Source organism: Limanda limanda, chromosome 15, assembly GCF_963576545.1.
Source record: "Limanda limanda chromosome 15, fLimLim1.1, whole genome shotgun sequence".
Lineage (NCBI taxonomy): Eukaryota > Metazoa > Chordata > Actinopteri > Pleuronectiformes > Pleuronectidae > Limanda > Limanda limanda.
In genome coordinates, this window is record NC_083650.1 from 6,225,884 (window position 1) to 6,243,427 (window position 17,544).

The window sequence follows — 17,544 nt, forward strand, 5'->3', positions numbered from 1 at the left end:
TTGTACTTTGTATAAACTGTCAACATAAAAGAAGCCATAGGCTTTCAGCCTCCTCTTCCTCCTCCTCAGTGACCTCAAGCTCACTGTGCAAACTCTCACCTTCTCAGTATTTACTGTGAGGAAATGGAAAAATTCAACACTATGACAGAAATATAAAAACATGTCATGATTCCTTGAAACAAAGACGATAGATCAGTCAAACCCATGAGTTGAGAACTTTTTATAAAGTGTGCTCAGTTTAACCCTTCACTTCTATTCTTAGAATCCCAACATGGAAGCACAATCGTCAGTTTCTTTCAATAAACATGGAACTGCAGTTTTATTGTGCAAATCTAGTTTGGAGAAACTGATTTCTAAGTTGAGCTCATGATGAAACTGAAATGTGATAAACTGCCTCCTTTGACCCGTTGAACACATTTTCTCCTAAAAGAAACAAAAAGGAGCCAGAAGAATTGTGTTGATGTTTTATTCTTAAGGTAAAACATTTCATTCAAAAATAAATTACCAGAGATCTTTAAAAGTCGGACATACGTCGTCTCCGACCCACTCATCACAATCTAAACGGTTTCCTGTCAGAATCCAAATATTCACACGATGAACATTCGTCCTCGGAAGAAAACTAACGAGAACCTAAAGCAGCAACTTGTCGTCTAACGAACCACAAACTGTTAAATTAAGAAAAAAACAACACAGCCACTGTCAAGTGATTCACTATAAAACGTATTCCAAAGTTTATTTAAATATTGAATCCAACATACATGCCCGCTCTATGTCAACACAGACAGAGACCGAACAGGACTGAAACACTGTGGATGGAATCAATGTTAAGAGCTCAGACAGATGTGATGCAGCCGTTTGTGTGTTAACTTCAAGAGACAGAAGGGAGCAGCACATTTCTACACTCTATAAATTACATCAAGTTTGGACGCCAATGGAAAAGTATTAAAGATTTAGATTTGAGAGAAAGAAAAAAGATTTGGATTCAGATTTTTAGAGAAAAGAAAGAAAAATAAGAAGAAATACGAAGAGAAATTCTGAGAGCTAAAAGGAAAAGTTTTAGAAAACGAGTTCAGCAGTTAAATACAAAGCTGTAGCCAGCAGCCAATTAGCCTAGCTTAGCTTAAAGACAGGGGGTCAACGCTAAGCAGCTTCAGGCAGAAGCTTCATATTTATCCAACAGATTTCATTGGGAATCGTCTCAGTAAACAATTCCCCAAGAAAGCAAATGAATGGATTTTTTTTCCGCAATGCCCGAATTTTCCTGTAACAGTGATTTGAGCTAAACACTCCCTAAAGGCAAAAATCGAACTATCAGCCTTCATGTGGTCGGACGAGAGGAAGCAGTCGGAGCTGAGGTGGATGTGATGAAAGGCAGTGGAGGATACCTGACTAATCGCTGGGCTCTAAAAGCTCTTAGCTTAGCTTTTATGCTACAACACAGCACCATGCAGAGGATCTGCTACAAGACACTAGAGGCTAAATAAAACATGTCAGTTCTACAATAAAGAGCCAACAAAAGTCTGCTACAGTCGTCTTCAGTGTGACAGTCAGAGTATTCAAGAGTGAGACAGATGTGTACAGAGGTTGGATTTTACCTGGTGAACACAACTTCCAGATTTTAGAGTTAAGAAACTGAATAACGGCGGCAAGCAGGTGAGTTATTTGTAGAGAAATAAAATACTTAATTTCCGTCCATTTCAAATAGGTCGGGAGAAAATGAATCGATTTACCAGAACAGGCTGGAAATTTTACTGTTAAGACTTAACTCGTTCACAACTAGAACATGATCCGCATCGACTTGAAATCTTAAAATCTGTTTTCACTGAGGTAGTGAAAAACAAGAGAAAACAATCATCTCCATGTTACAGTCCTAAGCTGATTGGTCACTTGTGCTTGTAAGAAACGTTCCTGCACTGTGAGCTCTGAACAGTTTGTCCTGCGACACTGAGCCGTTAAAAGCACAGATAAGAGTTTGCATCTATTGTTGATTACAGCTGCACTGACGTGGCAGATTTCCCTGAATTACAGCTCCATCGCAAAGCCAGCAAAAGAGTGTGTGTGTGTGTGTACGTGTGTGTGTCTACAGTGTGCATTACAACAACTATCCCAGCGTGGCACACAGGAGGAGATGATCTTCCTTCAAGGGTTTGGCAAGAGGCCGAAGTTGCCAGCTCCTCTCCTCCAATGAACGTGCAGTTTCTGCTCTGAGGCACAGGGGGGCGATGAAGAGCAGCACAGACGGCAAACAGGTCAACGATGTCATGGTGAGTGTTTGTGGGGGGAGGGGAGGAGAAGCTTTGGTGTTGAACTAGTTCCACAGTTCTAGGACTGAAGATGTTGAGCGAGGAGGGCAGGGAGGATAAATGTGATGAGGAAGAGGAGGAGGAGGAAGAGTGTCAGTGAGTCTTTAACTTGGTGTGCTGCGAGCCTTGGTCTGTCAAGCTGGCTTTGAGAGAGTTAACCACCGTCTGTCTGACGTTGTCTTCCATATAATGTTCACTTAGCGGCTTCAAAACCTGCATCAGAGGAAAGAGGAGAGAGAGATTTCATTTATGGGACAAATAGGTTAAATTGTCTAAAAACGGACAGGGATAAGGAAACTGAAAGAAAGTAAGTTAGGGAAGAAAAACCTTAAAAAAAAGGTAAAAATCAATGGAACCAACATGCTGAGCAGAGACGAGCAAAACGCGTCACAACCGAAAAAAACCCTCAACTGAAAAGAACTTAAATCAGAATCATCCTTTCCACATTCATCAGAATAAGATGAATAAAAACCGTTGGGGCGAGTTGCACGTCCTGGAGATCCTGAGAAGATTCGCTTCTGTCAGTTTTCAGAGCCAGAGGACAAAGTGTCAGAGTCCAGCACCATTCAAGTGAGAGTTAACCAAAGAAAGCAACAGACTGCAGCAGCTTCAATGTGAGAGGAGCGTTTGCCACTGAATCCACTGGTCACTGAGCGGCTAGTAATTCTTCTTGTAATTGTTGTTGTTGAGGAGTCAGAACGCCGAGTCCCAGCGTCGCTGCTGATGGGAGGAGAGAGGCAGGCCACGCCAGGCGGCTCCTGACGGGCTCCGAAAGTTTGGTTAACACCTGCGAGGGAACGGGAGAGTTAAACGAGGGAACAGACAGACGAGAAGAGAGATGAGAGACGGATCCAGACGTTCAGAGAGAGGAAGTTGAAAGTGGGAATCAGGAGACAGAGCATGTCCATATTGATACGATTCAATTTGTATTCAAATATTATTTAGGTGTTTTTTTTATGTGGGCAGAGGTCTTTATAAAAATCATCTGGAAATGCTGATAAAGATTGTAAATACTTTGTCACACAACTGTGCATTTTAGAAACTAAACAGCTTATTGTTGACAGAGTGAAAATTATTTGTCTTAACCTCAAACCACACAAATAAAAAGAATACAAGGAGAACGGCAGCAGGAGGTGGAGGAGAAAGGAAAGAGAAAGGAAACAGGAAATCAGACAGAACAGCAGGCAGAAGTTCAGAGAAACGGGAAGCGACACGTCTCACCTTTCTGACCGTCGGCTGCAAAGCATGGGGGGGGGGGGGGGGAGACAGAGGGGGAGGGAGGAGGGTCAGATGAAGACATCAGAGGAGGCACGAGTTTGTGGTGGATCACAAACGCCGATGAAACACTTGCAAAGAAGGAATGAAGAGAGAGTGAGCAAAATAAAAGAAGGTGCTGACAGTTTCAGTTTGAAGCTGGGAGGTGAGTCAATGGTAATGAAGTGAAGTAGATGATTCAGCAGAGAGAAGGAAAAGTGATGGTCTTTCAAAACACCTCAAAATAAAAAGCAACGTGAGGAACTTCAAGGAAACTAACACAGACACAGAAAATGACAAAGAAAAACACACACACATGCTTATTGTTCCATCCTGGAAAAGAAGATGACGTGAAACTTGATGCGACTCGTATTTCAAATCTTTGACTTCAACATTCAATGTTTTTCTTATTAAACTCTTCCTCTGGTCAGATTATGTTTAAGTGATGGTGCTTTAAAGGGACTCTTACCTTTGTTGCATTTGAGAATTACAGCACATTCAAATCATCCCGCCTTCCTCCAATGCCCCACTCCCTCGTTCCCATCCGCGGTGTTTTTTTGAAGAAACTTTATTTACACTTACAACCTACTGCCTCCGCGCACGCACGTGAGTTTTTGTTTACCAAAGCAATGGATTCGGATTCAGAAGCACCGGTAAGTTATATACATTGCCTTGATGACGCGGGCCCGAATACGCCACAAGAAGCAGACGGAAAACCTGCATGTCCATGCAGCAAACAGACAGGTCTGTCAGCCAATAAGGTCCTTCGGTCCGAAGAATTTTATTGGTTGAAGTTTTCACTAAATATTATGAGAGCGAAATTATTGTTTGTTTTTACTCCTGGTGGGTCTGTCTTGCATTTTAGAGTGTCATTACCTTATTAATACCAATTTAACCTTATCCAAAAAAAGTGTAAAAATGCAACAAAGGTAAGAGTCCCTTTAACACAAACACTTTTCAGAAATGAACCCAAGAAAATAACTTAAGAAACAAAATTAAGCTGAAGATCACATGAAACAGCTCAAGCAGCAAATTGCAACACACAAATTTTACCCTCTTATTAACATTAAGAAAAATGTATATATCTCATTAGAAAAAGGGCAAATTCTATTGAAAAATCAAATCTAAATGCAATATTAATGGCAGATTAATACTGGAATTTTACAGCAGATATTGATAAGTTAAAAACCTTGAACAATAAATGATCTTGTGTTAAACAAACATAAAAACAGAAAGTACTTTTTCTAATGTGACACAGGCAGTTGAATAAACACGTCTGTTCTGTGACACCAACTATTTTCACATCTGAATTTTAGCTGAAAAAGCTTTTAGGTTTTGAAGAACTATGATAAAAAATACAACCTGAAGATATCATCTAAGACTCTAAACAATCATCACATTTTATAGTCAAAACATTAACTTCCTGCAAAATCATAACATTCATTTACAGGCAGCAATTTCTTACTTATGCTCTGATACCAAACTTGTTTCGATGACCTTAAATCAGCTGAAACATATAATGCAGCTCCTTTTCCAGATCTACCTTTTCAGAACTTTTCAGTTGAAAAACATTTGACCTCAAATCTATCGGCTTCAGACCAAAGTACCAAATATTACTAATATGATCTTAATACCTAAAGACCACAAGAAGAAGAACCATCGGAAGACAATTGACAAGCTACATTCAAACAAATCAAAAGTGAGCGCTCCAGGACAAACACACACACACATCGTGGACCCACCTGTTCCCAGAGTGTATCGGCCACAAGGTCTATCATCGCTCCCAGCTCCCGAAACTCTCCAGAATACTTCACGTACGCCCAGGCGCAGAGTGACAGCAGCGCTATGCCCATGACAAAGTTAGCCAGCGCGGCTAAGGTGCTCAGGCCGATGAAGCCAGTCACCCCAGACACCACGTAGGTGACAAACATGACTGCAAACAGTGTGGCGGGGGTGCGCGCTGCATAGAAGATGTTCTTGCCGTCGTTGTGTTTGGAGAAGTTGGTGTAGGCCTCGTTCAGCTCGGACTCCAGCTGGTTCTGGTAGCGCTGGCAGAACTCATCGCCGCCCATTTTCTTCACGGAGCGGAAGTAGCCCACAGAGTGCTCGCGAAACTCCTCGTGGCTGCGCTCCAAGTCGGCTGGGGCGATGTATGGCTTGTCCCCACCGCAGATCTGAGGGGTGGAAGACATAAAAGTGACAGAGGAAATGAATTTGACTGACTAAACTGATGAAGACAAAGGTGTTTTTAAATAAAACACAAGCACGGAACGAGGTTGTTTACTAGTTTGCAGGATTTCTATTGGATATTAAATGATTTGAAAGGTTGTGAACTCCTTTTAAACAGACACGTCCTCACCTGCTCCATGCTCTTGCCGTACATGTCTTTGGCTCCTGCCACAGCCGTCAAGTTATTGGCTTCTGCCGTCGCCTGCGAATTGGGAGACAACAAAAAAACAATCAAATTCAAACAGCAGAGTGTGAGGCAATGGGTATTCCGTTGGTTGCAATATTCAACTTGGCCGCAGGATGTCACTAAACACAATGAACTCTGAATAAGCTCTTTCAGGTTTGAGACACTAACCTGCAGCATGGACTTTGGGTGAGGCAGCTCCTCCCCTTGGTAGATCTTTATGTAAGCCTGCAGGAAAATGAAATGAGGATAATGTTAATATCACTGGAACAAGCTGGTAAGTTGGAGGTTAGAGCACGTTCTATGGGTTATAGTGTCCAGACAACTTTTAAACAAATAAAACAATACACAAACACAGGAGCAACAGTGAAAGAAAATGCACTGCATCTATAAAGTAGCAGACATGTTCCTTCCACTTGTGTGTCTTTGTCAAACCGGAAAGTTTAATCAAAATTTGCAAACCACAATTTTAACACGTCTTTATAAATGTGGTTTTCAAGATTTCTCCGTTTCTCTACAAGGATGCCACTGTTCACAGTCGACTGTGGCTAATTATCTATACAAATTTAGTGCTGTTTATTTGGAGTGTGTTCTTCGAGGATTTGTATATTATCTTATTGTGACATACAAACTGTGACAATCAATGGACTTATGTGAAATCCTTTAGGACCTTGAAGTACTCCAGGAGATCTCTGCAGGTGACTTTGTTGCCTCCAATCTCCTTCACTACCAGTCGCTCGGGGGCCAGGAGGAGAGGAACCAGCTTGGTAAGCTCCCTCTTGAAATCACCATCGATGTCTGAAACACAAAAACACTTATCCTCATTGTCCAGAAAAAGCTTGATGGAAGGATGTGATATGGGTCAGGAAAGAACCCATTACATTTTGGTGTGGCTCCAGAAAAAGGGCAGATACATGTTGTTGTTTTTTGAAATTTACTTTAACGTTGTGACAGAACGCTATTTGACATTTTCGTTGATTTCTCAGACAATAATTCAAGGATATTCCTGAAAAAAAATCTGCCATGTTTAGGCGAATGATACTTATGAGTGTATGTAATTTGGTGGAGATTCAAATAAAAATCTGGATCAAGTGAGTTTAAATGCGATTTCATAAGGGAACTGTGGGTCCTTGGTGGCGGTACGTGTTCTCTGAGTTCTATTTATTTATCCTTTAGTACGTTTGTAGATTCCTGTTATCACACCTCTCAGCCTGCCGTCAAAGTAGGGGTTGGTGGCCACCTTGAGGCCAGGATGTGGCAGCAGGAAGCAGTCGATGTTCGAGAAGCAGGAGTGGATGTGCTTCCTCACATTCTGCAGCTCTTCATGTTGGTTGCATTTAACCTGTGTCAGCAGACAACAATGTGCTCTCTCAGTCAAAGTGTTATCTTTCAGTCATTTACTGATGTGTGCACACACACTCGACTAAGCAAACATCTGAACAGGCAATGACATTAAGTATGTTTGCGCTTTTCAAAAGGAGGCGTGCTGTCTCTGACAGCAAGGGAGAGTGTGAGCTGCTGCATTAACATCAAGGTGAACAAATATCAGGACGGAAAAATATTTCCTCTGTCCAACCAAGAATCCCCCAAAAACACTATCACCTGTAGTCTTCTGTCCAAGAAGGCGTTGCCTCCTTCCAAACCGTAGTTGTGTTCATAGGGATAACTCCAGTCACGGATCAGGAACATCAGGGACTAAAAACAATCAACAACGAGAGACACATGATATGTAATCTACGGTTTAGGGGACAAAATAACCTTTAAATGTTCTCTCTTGTTGTACAACTACATGCATGTACACACAGAAGCAGTCAGTACCTGGAAAGGTTTCAGGTAGATCTCTTCCATTGCTAGTCGACCATATTCCGTGAAAAGCTACATATGAGAAAAACTAATTACCATCAGAAAACAGGAGAGGATGATGTGACAGAGTTTGGTTCTGCTCTTTGCTGACGGGAGGTGAAATGCCACAAACCTGCAGATGCTGCAAATCATCTTCATGAATGTTCTGGGTGAGATTATACACCTGAAAACACAAAGAAATAAACACAACATGAAACAACTGAGGATTTTTCTAAGAGAGAACAGGAAGAACATATTTTCCAAACTACACATGCTTTAAGTTTCACCTGCATGGAGCTGGTCATCGTGCTGAGGGCGAACACAGTGGCACAGTCCTTTATGGTGGACTGGCTGTCGAACGCTCCCTGAGTGTCAACGAGGAGGACGGCTACCTGTTGGGAGAAGATGCAAAAGATGTAATATGCTGCCAGCTTCGCATTGTTTCTTGTACATTTGTGTCACAAATCTAAGGGTCTTTCAATTTAAACATTTCTCATTTAGCTCGTTTGAGGACAATATTAACTCTGTGAAAACTCTCTACCTTGCTGCCGTCTGGCTTGTTGATCACAAACACTTCGCTCCAGATCTGAATCCCTGTGGTCTCCCTCTCACAGCCTCCTCGCCACGTGAAACCTGTCAGAGGCTCATCATCACCTCCAATCCACGAATCACTCTGCAGCAAAGGGCAAAGAGGGAAGAGACACAGAAAGACGTTTTAATTTTCTTTTTAGAAGTTCTCTAACCACAATTCCTGCAAACCCTGTGTGAAGTTGTCCCTGCATATTCATAAAGAAAATGATTTAGTTCACCTGCAGTTTAATCAAACACCACCATCAGGTCACACTGTATCAAGCCTTATATAACCCCCCTGTCATCTACCAGTGCAATGTTCACTGGGCATGTAGCTACTTAATGGGATGATATTAGGCCTAAGTAATGGTCTGTAAGTATAATCTCTCATTTGCCAATTTGCTCATCTAACAGGGAACTATAGCATCACACTCAATACACAGTAACATGGGACTTACAGCTGGGTACAGATAATGAGTATTTATATAAGAGCAAAATATTAAATATTATATTGGCACTTGTCACTCTTTTCAAAAAACAAACAGTAAAGCATCAATAAAAAGCAACACACTGTGGCCTTGTCCCTATCTGCTGTTGACAAGTGAGGACTTTCTGACGACAAACAGGAAATATAAATGCAAACCATCTCATTTGGAAGTCAAAAAACGAGAACTGATTCTGAGTGACGCGAGTTAACATTAGAGTGGATCTCTCCTGCACGACTAAACACAATCTGATGACAGAACAGGGAGTGTTGGAGTAGCAGAAGTATGATGTGTAACACCAACTGCTGGATAGAACTGAATATAGAGAACAACTGAATAAATAGCATCAGTGTTTGGGGGGGAAATGTGAACATGTGCAGATCAGGTCAGACTTGCACATGATGCTCATATTCATGTTGCCCAACAGCTGTGAGAAAGGGTCTCAAAATGTACTCCTCCTTTCCTGTGTGTGTGTACGTGTGAATGTAAGTTGATCTTGGCTTCATCTGTGTCAAGCTGCTGCTAGAAGGTCTGGCGAAATAGTTGCTGATACTTGAGTGGGACAAAGTTGTAAGATGTACTCCCGAGAGAGTGTGTCTGTATGAACTGTGTTGGTACGCAACGTACCACTTTGTGTCATTCAAAAGTATTAAAGAATGACACCCAACAGACAGAACTTGTCTTTGCTTGTCACTGTGTGGAACCGATGCAAAAACCTGGTTCCACATTTTTGTCTTTATCTGCCTTGTTTGTTCTTCTAGCCTAGAGGTCTTGTACATTAATTTGCAAATATAAACCCTCTTAGCATGAATATCATAGTTAGTTGTGTTGTACACTGAAGTGCACTATATTGAGGTCCTGCTAATATTCTGCCAAACAGGTTTTTACGGACATGTGTAACACACATCACAACTGTTAAATAGAAATGCATTCAATTGTACCATTAAAATTAAACAAGATCCAATAACAATGACATTACTGGAGCATCTGAGCACGGACTACCAGACTCACAAACATCTTTTTCCCCCAGGCCGTAAGGCTTCTGAACCAGCAACATTGACCCACTAAACAGTTGCAATCACCATGTACATTCTGCTCCCCCACTCATACAACTACACTACTTAATTTCTACACATATATGCATATTTAATTTAATATTCCTCACTCCTTCACCCTGTAAATTGCTGCTAGCCCTTCATTTAAATTTTGTTGTACTATGTTATATGTTATGTTATTATTTATCTTGTATTGCCTGTCTACTGCATAGATGTTGCCTGCCAGGTCATAAGAATTTCACTGCTCTGATGATGCTGTTATTTGGTGCATGTGACAATAAACACTTTGATAGATTCATTGATTGACAGCACTAAAATGTTCAATAGCCAAAGTCTTAAATTCTTAATGGATTTTACTTTATGGTTCCCTATATAACGAACATCTGACGATGTGAATTTGTGTCCTTTTTGTTTATATACCCTTGTATGTCCACAGGCAGTGTGAAACCCCCAAACCATCTCACCTGACTGTGCATATATCGCAGCATGAAGTCCAGCAGGAAGGACTTGCCCTTGCGGAAAGCCCCAGCCACAGACACCACCACCACATTCAGGTCCTTCACGTGATCTTGCAGAAGGATTTTCTCCAGCGCTGCGGCGTCCAGCTCGAAGCTGTGCTCGTCCCCGTTGGCCACGACAACCTGGATGGGCTTGGCCTTTGCTTCCTCTATCAGAGCCTGAGGACACAAGGTTTCAATCAATAGGGCTTTCAAAGGCTTGAGAGAAGTTCAAGATAATACACTGTGATGACAAGGCTGGTTACTTGGAGGAGACGGGGAACTGGAAATTACAATGAAGTCAGCCTACCGAGCGACTTCTGGAGTATGACAAAGAAATTACCGAGCTAGAATTGATTTATTATCATAAAATACACGTAAAGGCAGACTATTTGTATTTTAAAACATTTCATATTTATGCTTTGTAGCGAGGTAAGGAACTTTCTTTTTTCAGCTGTGAGCACCTCTTTAGCTTTAAGTCTGTTATCACCAGGAAGTACATAGTACATGTTATAGTTCCTGCTCTTGTTCAGACAGAGTCATTTTTCTTCTTGTTTATTTTTCCTCCAACCTTTTTCAGGATATCTGTTCGAGCTGAATCCTAATTTTTCAAACTCAAATGCCAGATGTTGATTGTTTTAGCTCCTCCAATGTCTTATTACATTTGCCAAGGAGGTTATGTTTTTATTGCAAACTGTTTGTATATTTGTCTGTCAGCAGGATTAGCGGAGGGGTGTGGCATGACCCACAATTCGGAGCTGATCTCGATAAACAGAACCAGGAATTTATTTTTCAATTTCTCTGACATGAAATGTAAGGGCGTTAGCAATGGTAGCGGTATCTTTGAGTGCCATAATGTTTTCAAAAGACATTTGTTTTCGCTTGTGCACTGGGAAAATATTATGCTCAGTTCTGGTTAGATATGGTAAGCATGCTCGTTAATAGACAGGAATGTTTCAGCAAATAATTTACATTTACCTCTTCTTCGTGAATCCCTTCATCAGGTGAGGGGGGGATGCTGGCATTTTTGCGAAAGTTTGAGGCCTTGTTCCTGGGAAGTAAATCAACCTCTAGATCTTCAGCCATGGCTAAAGGAGGCCTCTTCTTATGCTGAAAAATTTCTTCCATGCCACTCAAGCCTTTGGAGAAGACAACAAAGTAGAGAGAAAAAGATCAAATTACAATTGGTTAGATGGCTCCATGCTGCATGTTAGTGTGCAGACGATGGGCGGAAAGTGAGAAGAGGGAGAAGAATGTGGAGGCAGGGTTTATCTGGCGAGTTTTATTCTAATAAGCCGTGAGAAACAAGCCACTGGTCTGAGTTAAAGAAAAATGGAATTGTCCTATACGGGTCAAATTCCTAATTGTACCAGCAATCTGTGCTGGGCTAAATACTGTTATCTACTCTGGTCTACCCATCTAGGTCAAGCTTGAAAATAGCCTAGCACTGAAAATCACAAAGGACCAACAGATAGGTCGCAAGAGAAGGAGGTAACAAGGACATAGCTTGCACACTTTTCTTCTGTTATTTTGCTGCGTCTGTGACACGCGTTTCCTCTAAAACCGTCTGTCTTCCTCACTGCCACATCAGCAGTATCACAAATAAGCCTGTCTGCCATATGTTAACAAATGTTCATTTTAACGCACCGTCCCAGTCAAATAAAGCCATAAAAAATAAATAATTATAATTATTTTCTTTATCAATGTGCAGGAATCTTTTATGGATTAATCAGTCTATAAAATGGTGAAACTGTCCCAAAGCCCAAGGTGATGTCTTCAAATAACTGGTCTCATCAAACCACAATTCCAAAAACAAAAAATTAAGTTAGTAAAGATATGAGTTTATGGAAATAAATTTCAAGAAAGTTACGTCTAACTAGTGATGTGTCTTTTCCGTGTCCAGGCTTCGAAGCGTGTGTCGAGTGATGCAGGAAGACTTTTGTGATGCGCGTATCGAGGCCTATGTTGATGACGTATGTGGTGACGCTTAAAGCCTCACACATCAAAGCCACGGTATCATTATAAGCACTCTGCCTGTTTTACATTTATTGTCCACTTAATGGCGCAGTAGAGCAGATGAAGCACCATGGAGCTTCGGCCCATGAGTGAACCAATTGGATGAAAAGCGTCAACGCTGCGTGAAGCTTCATCTCGCCATCACTACGTCTAACTTCTCTATGAATCATTTATCTAGTGCTGCATATTTCAACTCATTTCATTATTGAATAGAGGCCGATTATGGTCTTGATTCATTTATTGTGTGTTTATAAAATGTTGGAAAAGAGTAAAAAAATATATGATTCTAACAATTACATTTCATGAAGTCCAAAATGGCATCTTCAAACGTTCAAACAGTTCAAAAATATTCAGCTTACTACAACAGAAAAGCAGCTCACATTAGAGAACCTGAAACTAAAATGCTTTTTTCGAATTAAGATGACACTCCCTAACAGTACGCCCTGAAAGGGGCAGGTCACTTGGTCAATGAAACAGGTATGACAACAAGTGTTGTGCATTGGTCATCCAAATGTTTTAGTGATTAGACATACAACTGCTCTAAAACGTGGGAACATATTGTCTAATAACATTCATCACAGTCAACAGAGTAACTCATGGGCAACACTGTGGTAAACACAAGGTTAGCCGAGTCTAACTCGAGCTGGCTTCCATTCTGGCTGGTAAACGCCTGCGTCAACACTGAACGGGTCAGATGATTATACAGCAGTTTATTCTGCCCCAGACTATCACAACCTTATTTGAATTTTCTATATAAACCATCTGCCAAACTGCACTTACTTTATGAGACGGCAGCTGTCCCACCTTGAGTGATAACAGCATCCTGGCATTAGCGCAGGCCAGGGAGAGAAGATCTTACATGGGACTGAAATGATTAGTTGATTCCTCAACTATTTTGATAATCAATTAATGAAAGTTTTTTTAAAGTTCACCATTTCATGGCTCCCACCTCTGCGCTATTTGCTTGTGGCTGAAAAGGATCAATCAGCATCCTGTAAGGGAAGAAGTACTGCCAGTCTTTGCGTGTCAACAGCGTGGAGCAACTGTTTGTTACAACAATGGCGGCTCATACACAGGTCAATGCTGCTGTAGCGTTGTATCAAAATTAGAATTTCTTCATTGAAAGAAGATGGGGGAAAATGGAAAAGATGTTTTTCTGTTCGCTTTAGCAACCATTTATGAATATTCTTACCAGACTGTTATTATAAGGACAAACCCTCTGGTGTGTCAGGTTAAATTTGGACAGTTAAAATAAAACAGGACATCAACATGTTCACCATTTACTAACTCAATGATTAATAGTCAAACATAATTAAAAAACTAGAACAAGGACATTCAAGTCAGACGTGGTGCAAGATTCCAAAGGGCAGCAGCAGTGCTGTGCTCGAGTCCGAGATGCTGCTGCTGTCAGCGCTGGGCTGTTACAGTAAGCTGCTGCCCAGCAAACAAATTAGCCCTGCACATTTCCTCAATCTGTTGCAGTGCAGCTCCCCAACAAACCCTGAGCAGCACTCAGCAGGATGAAGTGGCACAAACTGCAGGCACAGAGGCGACCCACACAAAGACACTATTCTGCTGGGACTGAACTGTGTTGCAGCAGAATGTGGGAGAGAAAAAAAACAAGCATGCAGGGAAACATTTAAAAAAGCCAGTTAAAAGCCATAAGTTTGCTGATATGCACGACACTCACACATCATGATAACGTGGCTCATGCACTGTCCCACTCCCCAGCGTGGAGAAACGAGGGCAGAACTAAAATTAGCCACGTTACCTTTCCTTATCTTAGGGAGGCAGCTAGCAGATATTAACTGGCCTACATGTTTTCCTGCTCACACAAAGTTACGTAGGGATGTGTTCGTGCATCATAGAGACAAAGTGTCAGTCGTTCCACTTCTTATGGGAGTCTGTCTTTAACTATGCACGGTAAGAATAGTGCGTGTCTATCTCAGCACAGCGTCCCAAATCAGGTCTGCCTCCCCTGGACTCCAGCACCATATCTGAGGCAGACTCTGATAAGGCCATGGTTCACTCAACTTAAAGCAGCTGTCTAAATACGGTAGGTTTCACACTTTAAAGAGTTGATTTCTCCGGCTTTTTCAAACGATTGAGTGTAGGAACGACGAAATGAACAATCATTTGGGATTAAAGTCGCAGAAAATACTTTGCATTTAGCTTGTATTTGCCGATGCCCTGTTGATTACGACTCACGTTATAATTTGGATTGTAAGACAGCAATGTGAAAGAGAGCGAGGAATCCACTGTAACTTATTGAAATGCAGGTTCACTGACTTCTCTGCAAACCAGCACCAAAGGACAACCTGACTCTGCCTCTTTGGACTCGATTCAACAAGGCCAAATGTTCAATTGCAGCAGAGCAGACCAATCTGGAGTCTGTGAGGACAAAGGGCAGATTAAGAGAAGCCTCAGTGAGTGAAAGCTGTTGCCACAGAGTTAGCTGGCCTGCGTGGAAGTAGACATAAGGGTTATCATGATAAAGGGACTCAGTATATCAGTGATGAGCCTTGAAGACTGAATATTTACTATTTGCTAACCAGTCAATGTTAAGAGAATGACAGCAATAACAAATCTAAGCAGTACAACATGCTCAAAATCCAATATAATGGCAGCACCGTGATGAGAAGATGGAGTCAAACATGAGGTTTTCATTCAGAAACCACCAAGTAAACAATCTGAAGTTAAAAACAACAACACCTTAACCCAAGGTCTACAAGCCATGTCAGAGAAACGGTTACTAGTTAGTCCCAGCTAAGTAGAACTGGTTAGAATCATTAGTTTACTTGCATTTACGACAGATACTGGATATATTCACATTAGAGATCAATACTGAGTTGACACTAAAACTGCATAGTACAAATACCTCAATACAAGAAAAGCTGGCATCAAGACTGATATTTCAGGTCTGTTTCAAATCAGAAGTCAGGCTCCCAATTCAACGTAAACAGCAGTGTCATCAATCTGACTAAGTTTATGTTGAACTTTATCTAAAGTTAATGAGGCTTCAGTAGTTTTTCTCACTGATAATTTCCACAGTTACAATCTATTAATATATTAGTTTCAGATTCACAATGTGTTTTAACAACGTCTCCCTGTTAAATGAAGGGATGGTAACAAATGAAAGGAATTTCATATTATGCCGATTTGATGATAGAGAAATTTAGTCTAAATAAATGTTAAAAATGTTCCCAGACTGACGTGACTTCTTCAAATGTCTTGTTCCGATTGACTGGCAGCGAAAGATTTAACCACCATACATAGAACGAGAAAGAAAAACATTTACGCCTCATATCTCAGGAGCTGGAAACAATAAACAAATACAAATTCTAGTTTTTCTGTCATTCTGCTTGACTTCATCAAACCCAATCAATTTAACATTACCGTGATCTTTACTGTCCCGTGTCAACATGACGAATGGTCCGAGCAAATAACAGGAGCCTGCTGTTATCTGACTTCTGTTTATAGGACAAGTCCATTATCAATGATCCACTTTTAATGACCCAGTGTAAACGTGTGTTCTATCCCGAGGGTCCGAGTGAGCCTGGATCAGTCCGCTGGCAAAGTGAACACACTAATTATAGATTCTTTAAAAATACCCCAGTCATTAGTGGGATGAGAAGATTAGCTTGTATGTGTGTGGACTGAAAACCAGTGAACACACACCGGGGCAGTTTGAACCAACCCGGGCTGTAGAGGCTTGTTTTGGGGTAAACCCCCCCCCCCCCCGGACTCCGGTGGTCCTCCGCGGGGCCAGGTGAGGGGGACAGTCCGCGGGACACATGAGCAGACAGGTGTCCCGGGTTTGAATTCTGTATCCGGGTGAAAAGACGGTTTGTCCCCCAGCTCGAGTTACGGAGGGAAAACACGTCTCCGCACACAGAAAGCGAACACTGAAAAACACGAGTCTCTCTGGGGTCGAATCCCACTCTTTCCCCCGGGTGGACTGTGGGAGCTCAGCGGGGAGAGGAGGCTTGTTCCGGCTGGGTGAGTGGAAGAGCCACACTCCCTCCCCCTGTCTAACCAGAACACAACGGGTCTCCAACGGAAAACACACCGCGGACTATTGGCAGGGGGGGGGGGAGCGAGAGTTTAACCGGCGACAAATTCAAAACAAAAACAAAAACAACTTCACATCTCAACTCCAACAAACTTTAACTTTAACTACCTTCGTCGGCGACTTGGCTCCCGTGTCCGGGCTTGAAGTGATTCCTGCCCCGCAGCCCGCTCACCTCCGCCATCTTGGACGACTGGGTTTCTAACGTGTATGTGTGTGACGTCACGGGAACTCTTCTCTTGTCACGCTGTGCCCGGAGCTCGCGCAGCTGCCGCAAAGTATTTTTCTTTTTAAAAATAAAATAAAAACGCATCGCTGTTTGTTTGTTGAATCGCGTTTTTTTTTTTAAATCACGCATTTTTTAAAGTGCATTTTCAATTTAAAACCTGAAAAAAATAAATTTATAATAATATGCTTCCTGCAGCAGAGGATTTGGCTCCCCCTGCATCAATATCGGTCTGTGCAGGAAAGCAAGGTCATGTCCTCAGGAAAAATACTTAGCATTTTTTTTAAGAGATTCCCTTATAGCCCTACTGCCGCAGTCAGTTTACGTTTAATAACAATATATGGTCATCGTGATGTCATTTATACACTATGATGTCACTAAAGGTTATTGTTCACAGTCGTGCAGGATGCAGAGATGCCTCAAAAGATGCAGCCTTGAGATATGCTTGATGAGGATAAAGGTTTTCTTATCATTGTAAATTTCAGATTGCAAAGAATATTGGTCTGCGCAGGAAGCCAGGGTCATGTCCTCAGTTGTGCATCTGGAAAAATCTGAAGTTTTGTGCAACAGCAGATGCTTTGCAGAGATGAGAGATTTTCTTACAGTCACGGTAAGGAAATAATGTGAAAAATAATGTAAACAAATCAAAAATTGGAGCAATCTAAAGGTTTTTTAATGGTTTCTATGTTGTCAAAGCAATTCAGTGATGCTTATGTGCATATTTCAGGTGCATAGAAAACAAGTAATTCTGCATACTTAATATTCAAAATGTAATTTTCTCATAACAATTGAAACATAAGTGACACATGTTTAC

General features: G+C 41.5%; 1 protein-coding gene across 3 annotated transcripts; it reads right to left on the reverse strand.

The window, feature by feature from the left end:
* Positions 1 to 452: 452 nt before the first annotated feature.
* On the reverse strand, positions 453 to 16,698 carry LOC133020188 (atlastin-2-like). 3 transcript variants are annotated; one of them, XM_061086661.1, is made up of 15 exons: positions 16,616 to 16,698; positions 11,398 to 11,558; positions 10,387 to 10,599; positions 8,354 to 8,485; positions 8,100 to 8,204; positions 7,946 to 7,996; positions 7,789 to 7,845; positions 7,573 to 7,665; positions 7,174 to 7,312; positions 6,641 to 6,768; positions 6,142 to 6,198; positions 5,917 to 5,988; positions 5,300 to 5,731; positions 3,525 to 3,539; positions 2,557 to 3,090 (listed from the first exon to the last, which is right to left on the reverse strand). In XM_061086661.1, the coding sequence occupies exons 1-15, from the start codon at positions 16,686 to 16,688 to the stop codon at positions 2,950 to 2,952; spliced, it is 1,869 nt and encodes a 622-aa protein (XP_060942644.1). In that variant the 5' UTR covers positions 16,689 to 16,698; the 3' UTR covers positions 2,557 to 2,949. The 3 variants fall into 3 exon arrangements, with proteins under 3 accessions (XP_060942641.1, XP_060942642.1, XP_060942644.1); XM_061086658.1 differs by lacking the exons at positions 2,557 to 3,090; positions 3,525 to 3,539 and adding an exon at positions 453 to 2,516; XM_061086659.1 differs by lacking the exons at positions 2,557 to 3,090; positions 3,525 to 3,539; positions 16,616 to 16,698 and adding exons at positions 453 to 2,516; positions 15,832 to 16,021.
* Positions 16,699 to 17,544: the final 846 nt, after the last annotated feature.